Here is a 16,986-nt window from a genome sequence, read left to right as displayed (position 1 = left end):
AAAGACGGGGCGCGGAGCTCCGGCCCCCGCCCGCCGCGCAGCGCCCCCTGCCGCCCGCCCTGGGCACCGCACGGCCCGCGTCCACCCGGAGAGGAGGCGCCTGGCCGGGGCGCCGGGAGCCGCCCAGAGGCCAACATCTGCGGGTGGGACGTGAGCGGACACGCGGCGGGAAGAGAGTGGGTGCCAAGCGGAGGCTCTGCGCCCGGCGACGGCGGCCGGTCGCCTCCCGACCACGTCCCCACGGGCCTGGCACCCAGGGCGCGCGCCGGCTTCCTGGAAGTCTGTCCGGGTGCCAACAGTGGCGGGAGGGGCATCTCAGCCACCGGAAAGAAGGGGGTGCCCGCCTGACCCGCGTGGCTCCCTGGCGGAGCTGCGACCTAGGAGCCAGGAGGTCACGGTTCGGTTCCCGGTCAGGGCACATGCGGGGGTAACAGGCTGATCCCCAGGAGAGGGTGTGCAGGAGGCAGCCGGTCAGTGACTCTCTCATCATTGTTGTTTCGATCTCTCTCCTTCTCCCTTCCTCTCTGAAATCAAAAACAAAACAAAACACTATATTAAAAAAAGAAGAAAAGAAGAAATGGGTGCGGATGAGAGGCCGCCCTCTGCCAGGTCACATGACTGACCCCCCCCCCCCAGCCCATCCCACCGCCTGGCTGCTGAGCTGGAGAGGGGGGGCCCCCTGCAGGGTCCGGGCTTCTGACCACCTGAGGTCCAGGCAGAGCCATCCCCTCCCTGCCCTGAGGTCCCTGCCGCGAGAGGGAGGGTCTGGGAGAATTCCTACGAGATGAGCTTTGCCACTCCCCTCGGGCTGGGGGGGTGAAGTTACGTGTCCCCACCCTGCACACTGGACAACACGTGTGGGTCCTGTGACAGACGGGCCCTTCCAGGGCCGGCACTGAGTGCTCACCCGGCATCTACGGCTTCCGCACACTCCCAGCCGCTGCAGGGCAGGGACACGCGGCTCATGTTGTCCATGGTCCCTGACGGAGGGTCCCTGCTGACACCCAAGGCGTCTGACCTTGTGTGGTCCCTGCCAACAGGAAGTGGGCGCCGAGAGCTCATTCCCAAGAGGCGTGGCCACAGGGCCACTGCCCTAGAGGTTAACGTAAGAAAAGGGGGTGAGGGGGTGGGCTGCACCCACTGAGCAGGGCTTGAGGGGGACCGGACAGGTGTGATGGTTGCTATGGCGCCTCATGCCCGGCCAGCTGTGTGACCAGAGGGTCGGGACCCTCGTCCCACCCTCTGACCTTCAAGGAGGGGAGAGGGCCGGGTCTTGAATCAAGGCCAACGCTCTCATCACGCATGACTATGGCTGCTGCCTCCAGGGACACCCCAATGGGCTCAGAGAGCTTCCAGGCGGGGGCACCCCTGGCAATGTGGGGAGAGGGAGGCGCCTCCCCACACACCTTCCCTCTGCCCCTCTCTCCGGCCAGTGGTGTCGGCAGGCAGGGGACCGGTCGGCCAGGCTGGTGTGGCTGGTGTAGAGCGTGGCTGGTGCGGGAAACACATAAGCACCCGCATGGGAACCGGGAGCAGGAGCAGCGGGGACAGCGAGACGCCCGGTCAGTAAGACGGAGCCTTCAGGCAGTTTCCCAGATGCCCCGGGAGCGGCTCGCTCCAGCCTTGTTTCTATGGTTGTGGTTGTGGTTGTTGTTAACATAGAGCAAATCGCCCTGGCCGGTTTGGCTCAGTGGATAGAGCGTCGGCCTGCGGACTGAAGGGTCCCGGGTTTGATTCCGGTCAAGGGCATGTACCTTGGTTGCGGGCATATCCCCAGTAAGGGACGTGCAGGAGGCAGCTGATCGATGTTTCTCTCTCATCGAGTTTCTAATTCTCTATCCCTGTCCTCTCTGTAAAAAATCAATAAAATATATTTTTTAAAAAATAAAAATAAAAAAGAGATAAAGCGAATCCCCAGAACCTGAGAGGCCTGCACGTCCACACGCAGGCAAGGGGAAGCCAGGGCGTGTGTCCCACCCACTGTGGGTTGTGGATGCGCGGGCCCCTCTCCCCTCTTAGCGGGACTGTGAGAGGCGGCTGCTCTCATTCACGCTAAGGACACCACTGGCCGCGGGACCCTTCAGAAGGGGTGCGGGCAGGCACAGGGAGCATGAACTCGACTCTGAACATGCGCCTGCCCGGGAAGACGGGGCGAATGCGCAGTCGCCTCTGGGGGTACCGTTGTGGGTGATCTTTATTTTCTTCCTGTTGCTGGACTCTGCCTTTCAAACAGCCCCCAGATGTGTGCTCCTCTCAGTCACGGACACAACGCCGGCGTCTTTCTGGTCATTCCCGTCCCCGCGAGTGGCTCTGAGTGGGGCTCGCTCCGCAGTTCCTGTGTAAGGTCTGGTTACTTTCCCGGGCTGGCGGAGGCACGCACCCGCGGGGCCTGGCACCGAGGTGAGCACCCCACTGTGGCTGGGGGTGACCCGGCCATGCTGACGAGGGCTCCTGCTGTCCCTGGAGTCTCCTCCCTGGATCTGACCCCTGTCCTGGGGCCTGGAGCCGAGGCTGGCCCATCGGGATGGGAAGGGAGTGAGGCCATGGCCTTCGGGGAAGGTGGGTGCTTCTAACCAGGGGGTGTCCCAGGGAGACCAGTTCCAGCCGGAAGGCGTGAGGGGAACGCTGGGGCCAGGGAGCTGGGAGCAGGCGGGAGAGGGAGCAGGTGACAGAAACGTCCGCCTTTCCTGCCTGTGGGGCCGATACAGGGCCAGCCCCAGGCATCTGCGGGGTCCAGACTGAACGGACACCAGGAACCAGGGTGCTGGGGGAGCCCTTTCTCTCCTGGGCAGCTGACCAGGCCGCACTCAGCAGGGCGGCGCTCTGACCTCTCAGCTCAGGGCTGCTGCCATGCTGGTCCCGCGTCTGCAGGAGCTCAGCCCTCTGACACCCACGCCCAGGGCTGTTGTTATGCTGGTCCCCTGTCTACAGGAGCTCAGCCCTTTGACACCCACACCCGGGGCTGTTGCCATGCTGGCGGCCCGTCCGCAGGAACTCAGCCCTCCCGCGGGATGAGTTGGGGACACTGGTCCGTGGAAAACAAGATGAGTGTCCACCATCTCATCTCCACTCCCCTTGTTGCCGAGAGGCTAAATGTGCTCTTGAGCCCGCACAGCCTTGCCCATGTTTCATGTGTCCTTGCCTTGAGCGATGGCAGTTTGTAAAGTGCACAACGGCCTTAAACACACTTCATCACACTCACTGAGACAGGAGGCTCGTACAAAACACATTTTAATACATCATATCTTCCAACACAGCACCAGCCACAGAGGACAATATATACATGCGTTTCCCTAGGATCTCAGAGCGCGAGTCACACTCAAGGCGGGATGGTAAACCCTAGGGCGCGAGTTGCCTCTGTGATCACAGCGGACTGAGCGTCTTCTGCGAGGGGTGGCTGCACCGATTGTCCGACTGAGCCCCAGGTGACCTGTTCGCTCGCTTCAGTATCAGGTTCTCTCTCTCTCGACCCAACAACTAGATCCCAAACTCCCGCCAGACGCAGGGCAGGCACCTGCGTTCCGGGTGGTTCTGCCAAATGGTCTCACTCATCTTCACATGTGACAGCAAGGGGCCCATTCCCATCCCCCTCGGCTAAAGAACACAGAGGAGTCGCACTTAAGGCCGGATGGGCGATGGCTCGCGTCAGCGTAGATCTAGGCTCCTGAAGACGAAATCCCAGTCCTGCTACCACAGCGGGACGTCAGCAGGAATGCAAGGCTCCGCGGCCTCTGCCCGTCACGCTCACACGGGGCTGCCTCCCGCCCATCGCCCTGTGCTTCCCAGCAACCAGGGGACACGTTTCATGAAACTGGAGACTCGCGTTTAAAACTGAGAGCGTCAAGCACCCCGTTATACAATCCAACTCGGAAGCCCCGCACCGCGAACCCCGAGCTGCTCCTGGCTGAGAGAGGGGAGCATTCGAACGTTTTAAACATCCAGGCTTTGCCGTCCTGAGGGCGCGAGGAAGGCTGAGCTTTAGCGGGACACGGAGTGGGAACCACAGCCGCAGCTTCTGATGGCAGCTTTCACTTGGTTTTGTTTGATGTTTCCCTTCGGGGCAGGAGAAGTCCGGGCTCCTTCAGCAGAGAAACAGTCCCTCCGGTCGGAGGAGGTGACTCAGGCTGGTCCTGTTTCAGAGGCACCCAGGGCACACGCACGTTAAGCGAAGAAAACCCCCGAGTTCTGTTTACGCTGTTTATACTGATTACAGTGACATCTCCCCGTCCACGTCCACGGGGAGAACAGCTCGCTAATCCACCTTTTCCTCCTTTTCAGCCCAGGGAAAGCCGGGGAGTTCGTTTAGGGCCCCGGACGCAGTGGCTGCTTCATCTGTGTGTGTGTGTTTTGCGGAAAACTGAGGACAGCGCTGTGGGACACACACACATTCCTGCTGAGTGACAGGGGCTTGAACTCGGAAGGAGGGATGTCTTTGCTGAGAAACAGACACGTGAAGGACAGACCCTTCGGAATCCGCAGGCCTTGAGAACAGACCAGCCAGTGGAGCGGGCCGTGCGGCCGGGCACGCGCCACCCAGTGGCGGGCAGCGGAGTGGCAGCGGGATGAAAATAGCTCTTTCCTCTGCTCCTGCCAAAAATTTTCCATGATTTTGCTTTTTTGGAAACAATGACAGGAAGTTATCCGTTTCCAGGCCATAAACAAGGACTCGGTTACATAAACAAGGGCCCTGGCCCTGACCGCTTTCGGGGACAGGTCCCTCCCGGTCTCGCGTGGTGCGAGGGAGAGACGCGGGGCCCTGTCCTCCGGCCTGGACGGCGCTTCACTCCCAGTGGCCCCGAGGACTTGAGAAGCAGGACGCGGGCCCTCGGCTCCGTCCACAGGGGGCCCGGTTGGTGTGTGCCCCGCCTCACGCTCTCCCACACGCCCGAGCCGACAGCCATCTGCCCCATACATGCCCCGGTTTCTGCTTAACAGACTCATGTGGCTTGAATAATAGGGCCACACAACAACCCAAGGCCTGAGCCCTGGCCAACTTCATCATGAACTGGGAAGTGTACCTGGGATTTGCTAGGAATCTTGGGGAGGAAGGAGAGAGAGAGAGAGCGAGAGAGAGAGAGAGCCCTCGTTTATGGAGCAGTCAGCCTGGGCCCTGGGCTGGTCCCAGCATCATCGGGGGACGCGGCTACCTCCCCGGGCCGGCACTGAAGCCTGATAAGGTGGCCGTTCCGGAGCCGGACACACCTGTGCCGCGTGCTGCACGCCTGGGGAGGGAGTCCAGGGTGGCCATGGTGCGAGGGCAGGAAGGGAGACGGCGTTGCCTGAAGCAGCCGTGGCCGCAGGGAGTGTTCCAATTTTTTCCAGTTTTTTCCAGATGTGAACACTGGCCTCTGGGGATTCAGCAGAAAAGACGTGACCATCAAATGAACAAACCAGGAAAGATGACTTGGAGACGGAAACGCAGGGTTCACCGGAAACGGTGCTCAAAACACCCCAACCAAACCAGACAAGCGAAGCGGCCGCAGCGAATGGTCCGCGTCCGTGGATTTCAGTTACCATGGTAACGCACGCCGGGACCGCACGGTCCGCCACCGTGCGCGGCGGGGAGTCCGCGGGCCCGCAGGTGCGGCAGGGGCCCCGCGACGCGGCCGGGCGTCCGGCTGCCCTACCAGTCCAGCTTCAGGTCGGCCTTGCTCCAGACGTACTTGCCTCCGCGCTTGAGGAACGTCGCCTCGTCGAAGCCGCTGAACTTGATGGCCTCCTGCACGCCCACGTCCAGGATGGAGCGGGACGGGTCCTTGCGCCCCTCTCTGCAGTTCAGGAAGCGCATCTGGAAGGGCAGGGCAGACATGGGGGTTCCGCGTCGTGTGCCCGTAAAACCCACCGCTGGACCCCAACCCGATTTGTCGGCGTCCAACCATTTCAGTCCATGTCAGCCGCGAGGCGCGGGCCGCGGGCCGGATGCCACGCTCGGCCTGCCGGGCCCGGGCACCGCCTTCGCGCTCTCGCCTGACCCCACACGCCCCACAGGGAAAACATGGAAGAAGTCGCTATGAACTACCTTTGATGGACTTGAAAACGATAAAAAGCTAAAAAGTCACAATAAGCGTTTCTCCAAAGACCAAATCCAACTTAAAAATTGCCGCCACAGTTCTTATTAGACTCATTTTTTAAAAGCAGGTCTTTGGTCTCAGGGCTCGATCCCCAGTGTGGGACATGCTGGAGGCAGCCGATCCATGGTTCTCTCTCATCATTGATGTTTCTGTCTCTCTCTCCTCCTCCCTTCCTCTCTGAAATCAATAAAAATATTTTTTAAATAAATAAATACAGGTCTTTGAATGGAATTATTTGTTCTGGTCTAGAAATATGGGCAAAATTTTATGAATCCAGACCCCTCCCTCCATCGCCAAAAAGAGAGCCACACAAAACAGGACAGGAAGAGGGGGAGCATTTTGAGGAGGGGGAGCTCCCTTCTCCCTGGGAGGGCAGTGGGGGGAGGGGTCATGGTGGCTCTAGAGAGGCACTGTCACCTCCTCCCAGCGAAGCCAAGGTCATCCAAGGTCAGGGGTTGCGGGCAGCCCCCGAGGCCTCGAAGGCCCTGAACCCTGTGGGGTGGCTTGTGCGGGGGAACCCTGAGCCCCTGGCCCCCAGGGGCACAGCAGAGGACACTCGGTCATGCCAGCTTCCGTGGGACGTCCGTGGACCCACAGCCACAGGAACCCATCCCTGAGGCTCAGAGCAAATGCAGGGACCGGTTCCCACTGAGCCTGCCCCAGGGCGTGACCCAGAACCTGGTGCAGGGGCCCGGCTCGGGAACATGAATGCGACTCGGGGGCCATGGGAACGTGCAATGCTGCCCTGGCCGGTGTGTCTCCGTGGATGGAGCGTCGGCCTGAGGACCAAAGGGTCCTGGGTTCGATTCTGCTTAAGCTCAGCTGCAGGCTCCTCCCTGGCCCAGGCCCTGCTCGGGGCTCGTGCAGGAAGCAACCGATCGATATGTCTCTCTCACATCGATGTTTCTCTCTCCCACTCTCCCTAAAAATCAATGGGAAATATCCGAGGGTGAGGATTAACAAACAAAAGAAAGATGAAACGCTGGCCCAGGACCCCCGGGGGCCAAGCGTGACGCTCTGACTCGGCCCTCGTGGCTACCTCGCCGCCTGCCGTGACCGCGCGTGGCCGTGGGGACACTCACATACTCATCCAGAATCAGGTAGGAGTCCTTCATCTGCAAAGGGAGAGGGGCAGGCTCAGTCTCACGGTCGGCCTCACGCTCGGGGGCCGCCCCGCGGTCTGTGTGTCTGTGGTCATTACCCCGGCTCCGCGCTTCCCACCTCGCCTCAGTGGTTCTGGGCATGTGGCCCCAGGTGAGCCTCCCCCCCCACGCCCCCCCACTGCTCCCCCCCAACCCTCCAGGGCAGCGGGTGTGTGTGTTCCAACCCACCCGTCTCGAAGCCCGGGTTCCCTGCCCTGTGCCCGAAGGGTCCCGTGTCGCTTGGAAAAATGTCCCCCCTCTCCTCTCGCGGTGGGAGAGCCTGCTCTTCGTTACCCAGTATTCCCAGTGGCCGATTCCCTTGGCACCCAGTTCCCCCTTCTTCACCGTCTGTATTCCAGGAGGAGAGACCAGTGCTCGTCTCTCACACCAGCCCTGCACAGCGGCACCACGCCCGCCGGAGGAGGGGGCACCCTGAGCTCACGCAAAGGCCACGGGGCTGTCCTAGCCAGTGTGGCTCAGTGGATAGAGGGTCGGCCTGCGGACTGAAGGGTCCCGGGCTCGATTCAGGTCACGGGCACATGCCCCGTTGCGGGCTCGACCCCCAGGAGGGGGCGTGCAGGAGGCCGCCGATCAATGATTCTCACCATGGATGTTTCTATCTCTCCCTCCCTCTCCCTTCCTCTCTCTAAAATCAGTAAACATATTTTTTTAAAAAAACAAAGGCCCCAGGGCTGGAGGGTGCAGGACAGATGGCGGCCTCAGCCCTAGACTCTGTCCTAGTCCCCCCGTCTCTACATGACCCGGTGGGGCTGGGGAGAGGGCCCCCTCGGAATGGATCTGAGCGTGCAGTGGGCCAGGCCGGCGCGGGCCACCCACCTTGTCGTTGCACTCGGGCACCAGGCAGGGCACCTCGCGGTGCCGGTCCAGGAAGCCCTGGAACTCCTCCTTGCTGATGACGAAGCGCTCGGCCTCCCGCAGGGCGCCGTCCCCCGCGTTCTCCCCGTCGATGAGCAGGCACTGGAACACCTGGAACACGCGTGTGCTTGGCGAGAGCGTACCGTCAGGGGCCACCCACACCCGGGCCCCGCCCCCAGCTTCCTCTCTCCTGAGCTGAGGCGACGCCTCACTCTGAGGAACATTCTAGAAGGACATTGCTCTGGGACACTTGAGCTGGCCCTGGGGTTTAGGGGCACAGATATTCTTAAAAGGCAGACACAGGAAGAACGGGTCTAGGTGATATTCTATCTGGTTTCAGCACCTCAGTTTCTGGACCACAGAATAGCAAATGCTCCTGGAAGGATAGGTGGGCGGTGCGGACACATCGAGCCCGGCCGGCGTGGCTCCGAGTTTTCCCGCCAAAGCCTGGGTCGAGGGCTCGATCCCCCGTGTGGGGCGTGCAGGAGGCTGCCGATCGATGGTTCGCTCTCATCATGGAAGTTTCTCTCTCTCTCCCTCTCCCTTCCTCTCTGAGATCAATTAAAAAGAATATTTTTTTAAAAAAAAATCCAATTGTCTGTAATCCCCAAATCAAGATATAAGCATTTTCAAAGTGCTGTCCTTCCCACTGAGTTGTAATCATATGCCCTGCGAAGGCCCCTAGGATGTATCGGTTTCTCAGTTATTGCATAAGGACAGTTCCAAAGCCATGAATTGCCTTTTCCAACATTCTTTTAAGTAAATAAATAGGGGTGTGTGTGTGGTATTAGTCCATCGTAAGGACTGCATCATCGGGAAAGGAAAAACGCCGTCCCAGGGAATTGTCAGATGACCACAGGTGGCAGCCGACCAACGACAGGGGTGTCTTTGAACTTGCGACGCTTCAGTAGCTGACAGTGGGGTCAGACTAGAGGCACAGATCTCAGTGAATGAATGTTGCTGCAGCTCGGGCAGGGCCTTGCCCTGGCTACCTCCTAAGAACACAATGAAAAGCCGTGTGCTCAGGACTGATGCAGAACAGCCGCGGTTCTCAACCTGTGGGTCGCGACCCCTTTGGGGGTCGAACGACCCTTTCACAGGGGTCGCCTAAGACCATTGGAAAACACATATATAATTACATATTGTTTTTGTGATTAATCACTATGCTTTAATTATGTTCAATTTGTAACAATGAAGTTGGGGGTTACCACAACATGAGGAACTGCGTTAAAGGGTCTCGGCGTTAGGAAGGTTGAGAACCGCTGCAGAACAGTGTCCGGCGCACAGAAGCCGGAGCAGGAGGAGGACATGCAGCCTGGCTCTGCTTTACAGTGAGTGCAGGCGAGGCTTTCGGAGGCCTCAGAACGTCCCCCAGCACCTAGCATACCCCGCCCTCCATCCTCCCCATGTTCCAGAAGGCATCAGCCCTGCATGTACAGGAGGGGAAACTGAGGCAGAGAGAATCTACGTGGCTTCTACTTTAAGGAATAAAAGAAGGACCTAGGGCCTGGCTGGTGTGGCTCAGTGGTTGGACGTTGACCTATGAACCAGGAGATCACGTTCGATTCCTGATCAGGGCACTTGCCCAGGTTGTGGGCTCCATCCCCAGTAGGGGGCGTGCAGGAGGCAGCCAATCAATGATTCTCTCTTGTCATTGATATTTCTATCTCTCTCCCTCCTTTCCTCTCTGAAATCAATCCTATATAAGAAAAGCCTAATATGCAAATTGACCAAACAACGGAGCGACCGGTGGAGTGACTGGTTGCTATGTCGTGCACTGACCACCAGGGGCAGATGCTCAATGCAGGAGCTGCCCCCCGCCTGCAGGCCCCAGACCGGCCAAGGCAGGTGCCAGTGGGGGCCCCCGATCGCCCTCCCAGTAGCGCCACAGAGGGAGGCAACCAGTGGCAACTGCGGGGGCGTGGCCGGTGAGCAGGAGACGCCAGGCTGGCCAAGGCAGGTGCCAGTAGGGGCCCCCCGATCGCCCTGCCGGTTGGTCCACAGATCGGCCTTGATCGCTGGCCAGGCCGACGGACCCTACCTGTGCATGAATTTCGTGCGCCGGGCCGCTAGTAAAAATATATTTTTTAAAAAAGAAGGACCCTGGTCCCGGCTGGTGCTGCGGCTCAGAGCTGCACCTCACCATCTCCGCTTCCCCGAAGCTGTTCCCGCCCACACGGTGCGGAGGGACCGTGGGCGAGCCGAGGGCACTCACCTTCCAGCGCACAGGGTTCAGCTCCTGGATGTGCGCGCGCATGTCCTCGTCCACGTTGAAGCGGTTGATGACGGAGTTGATCTTGAAGGCCACGCGGTACTCCCTGCACCAGCGCCTCAGCTTCCGGAGGTTCTCCACGTGGTTGAGCCTCCCCTGGCCGCGGCCGATGAGGACGTTCACGTCTTCGTTGAAGCTGTCGCAGGAGATGGCGAGGATGTCCAGGTACTGGCCTGCGGGAAAGGGCGGCGGTCAGCTCTCCGCCGAGGACCCAGCCCTGTCGGCGGCTCCCACCTCCTCGGGATGAAACAGACCTGCGTTACGCGTTCGCTTTCGTTGTTTAAACACCGTGTGCCCTCGCCCCCCAGCACTCACGAAAACATGCGCTACACTCGGTAAAATACTCTTAGAAAAGAAGACACTTCACAGGACGCCGGCGATGTTCACACACAGAGAAACTCTCCGCCCGTGTGTGTGTGTGTGTGTGTGTGTGTGGAGTGTGTGTGAGTGTGAGCTCCTGCCAGCACGCCCTCCAGGTCTCACTCACTTCTCAGGGAGGTCAGCACGTTAGATCTATGTGCTTTGCAGACCTCCATCTTTATATATACACACACACTAGGGGCCCAGTGCACAAAATTTGTGCAAGGGGGCTCAGCCCCCGCAGCCCCGGCTTCGTCTGTTAGGTCGTCTGGAAGGTCGTTCAGTTGTCTGGTCTAATTAGCATATTACACTTTTATTATTCTACTAGAGGCCTAATGCACAAAAATCATAGAAGAGTAGGCCTTCCTTCTCCTGGCTGCCAGCACCGGCTTCCCTCTGGCACCCAGGACCCAGGCTTCCCTCACAGCCCGGCTTTGTCTGGAAGGTTGTCTGGAAGGACATCTGGTCTAATTAGCATATTACACACACACACACACACACACATATATAATTGATTTCAGAGAGGAAGGAGGGGGAGAGAGAGAGAAACATCCATGATGAGAGAGAATCACTGACAGACTGCCCCCTGCACGCCCCCACTGAGGATGGAGCCCACAACCCGGGCCTGTACCCTAACCGGGAATCGAACCCTGACCTCCTGGTTCACAGGTGGATGCTCAGCCCCTGAGCCAGGCCGCCGGGCCAGTCGCTTACTTTCTCGGAGACTTAAGGGTGACAGCAAACAAGCAAAAAGGTGGGGCTTGCCTGCCGGTGGGGAAGCTGGAGCCCAGCCCCCTGCTCGCCACCCTGGCCGGCCCCCGAGGAGCTGAGCGCACGAGGACTGTTATCTGCCGGCGCACACGTTTACGGGAGCCCTGCAGAACTCACTGCCATTAACTCCACACGCAGCTCACGAAGAGATTAGAACGGGCCTGTTTGGTCTTGGTCCCGGTCCCGGCCCCGCAGGCCGGGCCCGGCCCAGGGAGGAAGGACACGCAGCCGTGCAGGGGACGGGCCTCGGGAGGGGGGCGCTCACCGTACTTCACGAACCAGCGCTCCCGGATGAGGCTGCCGTTGCTGACGATGCTCACGCTGGGCAGGCCCAGCTCCTGCTTGCAGAACCTCACCAGGCGGCCCAGGTACTCCCCGCGGTCCTGTAGGAACGGCTCCCCGCCCGAGAAGTTCACCTTCTCCATGCCTGTGGAGACGAGACACCCCACGGTGAGCGAGAAGCAGGGACCGGCTGCCTCCTACACGCCCCCTACTGGGGACTGAGCCGAGACCCAGGCATGGGCCCTGACCGGGATCGAACCCGGGACACTTCAGTCCACAGGCCGGTGCTCTATCCACTGAGCCACACCAGCCAGGGCCAAGACACATTTTTCTCCCATTTCTCCCAGCCCCAGGCACCCATCATTACCTCAATGGCCAAAGCCTTGTTTTCTCCGCGTCACAGAAACGCCATGAGACTCTCTGTACCTTCCCCTCCTTCTATTGAACAGCTGCTCGGTAACGCGGGGACCGAGTCACTCACCGGAGGGACTTGCCTAAGAGGCCCGGGGGCCATGAGGCAACCCAGACGTGTGCACGGAAAACACCCTCCCCGGGTAGAACCATCGGATGCTCCTCAGCAGCCCCTCAGTTCTGGGACTTCCTTCCCCTTCCTTCCCCTCCTCTCCCCTCCCCTCCCCTCCCCTCAGCAGACTGGTGCCTCTTGCCCCGAATCCTTGCCCTGCTCTCTGTTGATTTACTCCCTTATTTTGGAAAAACCTTTTAGGAGCTTCCTGGGGGAAAAAAATGACAAAATAGTAAAGTCAGAACGACAGCGAGGACTCTGGGTGTTAAACCAGCCCCGCGGTCAGCAGTGTAGGTGGAGCCTCTGCACACGGAGCTGGAAGGCCTTGCTTACTGCCCTCCAGGTCCCCTCAGCCTTGCCCGTGCCTGGGAAACTGTTGTAAACACGTTATAAACACGCCTTCACACGGATGTGCCTTTCCTCTTCCAGAGGCTTTCTTTCCAATGTCCTGCCGTGTCCACCGTGCGCCTCCAGGGACAGGGCACGCCGCCACACAGACAGTCCCTGAGCACCTCCCCCCCGCCCCGCCCCCCCCCCCCAGCTCCCCAGCAGACGCCGGGGCGACGGAATCCGTGCAGCGGCAGCAGCTTTTCAGGACGCACCTTGCCCGTCCCAGGCCCTGGCCGCAGGCTCCAGCCCGGTCCTGGGGCAGCCGTCAGTGGGCACCTGCGCCTGCTGCCTCGGGCTCACACCCGGGAGCTGTCGCTGCCCCTGCACCGGGGCCAGAAGGCCGGGCAGCCCCGCCCTGTGCGCTTCTTCCCCCGAAACCACAGCGACGGTTCCTCCGAGGTCCCTTCCTGAGGCAACCGACCCCAGGACGCCCCAGGGCCTGGGCAAGTCCTGTGCTCCCCGAGGAGCTTTAGAAAGAGGGTCCCCCCACTTGCCCGGAACAGTCGGGGGGACCCCGGATCACAGCTGTGGTCCCTTCCGGGGGCTCCTCCGCTCTCAGCGGGGCTGTGAGGGGCCAGCGGTGCCTGCTCTCATCGCCCTGGGGACCAGCTCACAGGCTGGGGGCTCCGGTGCGACACGTAGTGTCACCCGGGTGCACCCCTCCCCTGGGAGTTGGGTTGAAGGGGGGTAACTAGGAAAAGGAGACAGACCGCTGTCACAGAGGCTCTCGCTGAGGCTGAGGAGCAGGGGTGGAGGGTACGAAAGGTCCAGAAGCTGCCAGGCCGGCGCGGCTCAGGGGCTGAGCGTTGGCCTAGAAACCAGGAGGTCACGGTTCGATTCCCGGTCAGGGCACAGGCCCGGGTTGCGGGCTCAATCCCCAGTGGGGGGCGTGCAGGAGGCAGCCGATCCGTGATTCTCTCTCATCATGGATGTTTCTCTCTCTCCCTCTCCCTTCCTCTCTGGAATCAATAAAAACATTTAAAAATTGATGAGCAGCTGAAGGAGCGGAGGGCGGGGGGGAAGGTCTCAGACAGTCAGCCCGGCCCCAGGGGTGCCCCGTGAAGGGTGGCCCACGGGTGCCCGGGTCCTCAGAGGCTCCTGCGGGTGAAGAGCCGGGGAAGTGAACAACCGGAGGTCTCCTCAGCCCGCGTGCTTTCACGTTAAATATAGGGCACATGTAAACGAAAACGAACTCAGGTTATAGTGTGAGTTCACATGTCCAGGCGTCACCGACGGAGACGTTCCTCTCTGAGCCAGAAACCTGCTCCCCGGCGCACCGCCCGGCCGGCCCCCAGCCCTCCCCGTTCCGTTGCTGTTACCGGCTTAACCCTGAGCGGCCACCGCGTGGACGTGTGACTGCAGCGCGCGATAGGCTGTCGCCTATAAACAGTCGTCAGCTTCACGGGCCCGTGTCTTGTACAACTGTCTTGAGGGGGTACAGTTATTTTTTTATCTGCATTTTAAAGCTTGTTCATCCAGAGGAGCTCGCTGTCGGATAAGCCGTGTAACCGAGGAACCCAAGCCCAGGCCCGTGTCCCTCGAGAGCCGAAGGCACTCCCACAGGACAAGCCCGCCCCCCACCAGGCTCCGAGCATCGCTAGCTCCACACCCCAACGCGTGTTCGGGCCTGCTCCATTCCAGCTCCTCTGCGAGGCGAGACCCACAACTGCTGGGCCTCAACCCTGGAACTCAAACTCTCTGGGGACTCGGATATTAAAACAAACAACCACACGGGACAGCCGCTCGACCTAGAAAGTGCTATAACTCGCACCCGCGCCAGGGGCCGCGGGTCCCAGAGGAAGGGCAGGGCCTTCGTCTGCTGGAGAGGAGCAGGAACGTTCCCCCACAGACTGGGGTGCCCGGCATTCCAGGAAGAGGGGCCAGTGTGACCACAGGCTTGGGGGTGCGGATGTTGGGGTTCAGGGGTGTGGCGTGATGTGCCCACAGCACAGGGCACCTAAGGCGTTGGGGTGGGGTGCTGATGGCAACACGGAGCTGGCCACGGGCCTCGAAGGCTGTGCTGACGCGGGGCTGGGGGGGGTGGCGGGGGGCGGTGCAAGAGGGTTAAGAGGGTGAGTTAGAGCATCAGGAATATGTTCGCGAGAGCGGGCTTTCCCGTGGGGCCGCAGAGACAGTGAGATGAAACGGGGAGCCCTCAGCCGGACCCCACGGGACCCAGCGGCCCTGGACCACCGAGCAACAGAATGGGGAGCAAGACAGTCAGGCCCAGGGAGGTGCCAGCGCGGGTTTGATCGCACACAGTGCACATCAGGCAGCGCTCCTGTGCGCGGGGAGGGGCGTGGCGGCTGCCCCGGGGAGAAGGTGGGTGTGGGGGGAAAGCAGGCCCTCGGGGAGCGTGGCCTCTCCGCCAGGGAGGGGGCGCTGCTTTCCCGCGGGGGCACGGGGTGCCCTCTGGGTGGGGGCCATGGCGTGGATGCCAGTTAAGCCTCCATGAGAAAGTGAGAGCAGTGGAGGAATGTGGGTGCACTGGGACAGACAGGGCGGGAGGGAAGGAGGGCGGACTTGGGGTGAAGGAGGGCGCCCCCTCTGGGCTGACCGCGGAGCCTGCCCTGCCTGCCTGCCGTTACCAAGCTCAAGTTCGCCAGGGGTCTCGAGAGCCACGTCTGCCCAGTTTCATAGGGAGACATGAAAGACGCCACCACTGCCGCTCCCAAGTCCAAGTCTGTGTCTGGGCACAGATTTGCATATATAAACATATATATTATTGACTTCAGAGAGGAAGGGCGAGGGAGAGAGAGAAACAGCAGTGATGAGAGAGAACCATGGACCGGCTGCCTCCTGCACGCCCCACCCTGGGGATGGAGCCCACAACCTGGGCATGAGCCCCGACTGGGAATCGAACCCTGACCTCCTGGTTCCTAGGTTGACGCTCAGCCACTGAGCCACGCTGGCCGGGCTGGACTTGCTTCTTTAACTCTTTCTGGAAACCCCGATCCATCGGTGCTTTGGACAAAGCCGGACAGCACCACGGCCTTCCCACCGGCCTCTTCCCAGACGCTGGGCGGGCGGTTTTAAAAGACCGGGCGCCCCTCCCCGGAGTCAGCCAGCATCGCCTCCAGGGACCATGTGGTGTCCTCGCCCTGCGATGGGAAACCGCAGCCCCCAGCCCGTGTGCGTCCCCAGCCCCTCCACCCGGCCCAGCGCCCGTGGCCGAGCCCCCGATGCCACGGGACGCGACGGACGGGACGGGACTCACCGGCCTCCTTGAGCAGCCGCAGCCCCCGCTGGGCCTCCTCCAGGGGCAGCACAAAGGAGGTCTTGGCCGTGTGGAAGCAGAAGCCACACTTGTAGTTACACTGGCGGGTGAAGTGGTAGTTGACGCTGGTGGGCGTGAGGGGCCCGTCGGGGCCGCCGCCTCCCTCGGCTTCCTCCCCTGCCCCCTCGGGCTCCGGCCCATCCTGCCGTCCTTGGCCCCTGTGGGTCCAGCCCAGCCCCAGCAGGAGCGCCGCCCGGAGCCACAGGAGCAGGGGCGCCAGGCTGCCCCTCAGGGCGCCCAGCAGCTTCCCGGGGAATGCCAGCGGAGCCAGTGCCCACATGGTCCTGGACCGGTGGCTGGGCGCCCCGCGCCGCTCGCTTATATGTGTGCAAACACACTGTCACCGGAGGCAGCGGACACGCCCCTTTGGGCTGATGCTCAGCTGAGTCTGAGTTTCGGTTTTTTCTTCCTGAAAATGAAAGCTGGCGCAGGGCCAGGCCAGGCTGCGGCGTCGGCACTAGGGCCCTGGCTACTGCCTCCCGGGGGTGGGGGGTGGGGGTGGGGGGGGGACGCAGGTGCAGTATCGCTGATAAGCAGAGAGGCACCTCTGTCCCGGGAGCATTACTCACCCTGACGTCACATCTAGCGGCTTCTACCTGTCACCTTCCCCTGGTGGCCAAGGAGAAAGCTGGTTGTGAAAGGAGTGACCGCCCCTCCCTGCCGGGTGGCCGTGACCCCACTCGCCCTGCGACCCTCCCACTCTCCCTGCGATCCTCTCACTGCCCCTGCGACCCTCTCACTGGCCCTGCGACCCTCCCACTTACCCTGCGACCCTCCCACTGGCCCTGCGACCCTCTCACTGGCCCTGAGACTCTCTCACTGGCCCTGCGACCCTCTCACTGGCCCTGAGACTCTCTCACTGGCCCTGCGACCCTCCCACTGGCCCTGCGACCCTCCCACTGGCCCTGCGACCCTCTCACTGGCCCTGAGACTCTCTCACTGGCCCTGCGACCCTCTCACTGGCCCTGAGACTCTCTCACTGGCCCTGCGACCCTCCCACTCGCCCTGTGACCCTCCCACTC

General features: G+C 61.3%; 1 protein-coding gene across 1 annotated transcript; it reads right to left on the bottom strand.

Moving 5' to 3' along the window:
- Window positions 1–3,213: 3,213 nt before the first annotated feature.
- On the bottom strand, window positions 3,214–16,264 carry RSAD2 (radical S-adenosyl methionine domain containing 2). Its single transcript, XM_070428637.1, has 6 exons — window positions 15,905–16,264; window positions 11,758–11,919; window positions 10,305–10,534; window positions 8,051–8,200; window positions 7,154–7,186; window positions 3,214–5,788 (listed from the first exon to the last, which is right to left on the bottom strand). Exons 1-6 carry the CDS (start codon window positions 16,242–16,244, stop codon window positions 5,624–5,626), a joined length of 1,080 nt encoding a protein of 359 aa, XP_070284738.1. The 5' UTR covers window positions 16,245–16,264; the 3' UTR covers window positions 3,214–5,623.
- Between the last annotated feature and the right edge of the window lie 722 nt (window positions 16,265–16,986).

Source organism: Myotis yumanensis, unplaced genomic scaffold, assembly GCF_028538775.1.
Source record: "Myotis yumanensis isolate MYYU_CA2020_CCGP unplaced genomic scaffold, mMyoYum1.0.hap1 SCAF_11, whole genome shotgun sequence".
Classification (NCBI taxonomy): domain Eukaryota; kingdom Metazoa; phylum Chordata; class Mammalia; order Chiroptera; family Vespertilionidae; genus Myotis; species Myotis yumanensis.
This window is presented reverse-complemented; position numbering and strand designations above follow the sequence as displayed.

Coding starts and splice junctions, on each gene's coding strand:
- RSAD2 (XM_070428637.1), bottom strand. CDS start 16,244: ATGTGGGCACTGGCTCCGCTGGCATTCCCCGGGAAGCTGCTGGGCGCC. Junction 11,920..15,904: donor GCGGCTGCTCAAGGAGGCCG/GTGAGTCCCGTC, acceptor TCGTCTCCACAG/GCATGGAGAAGGTGAACTTC. Junction 5,789..7,153: donor ACCTGATTCTGGATGAGTAT/GTGAGTGTCCCC, acceptor CTGCCCTTCCAG/ATGCGCTTCCTGAACTGCAG.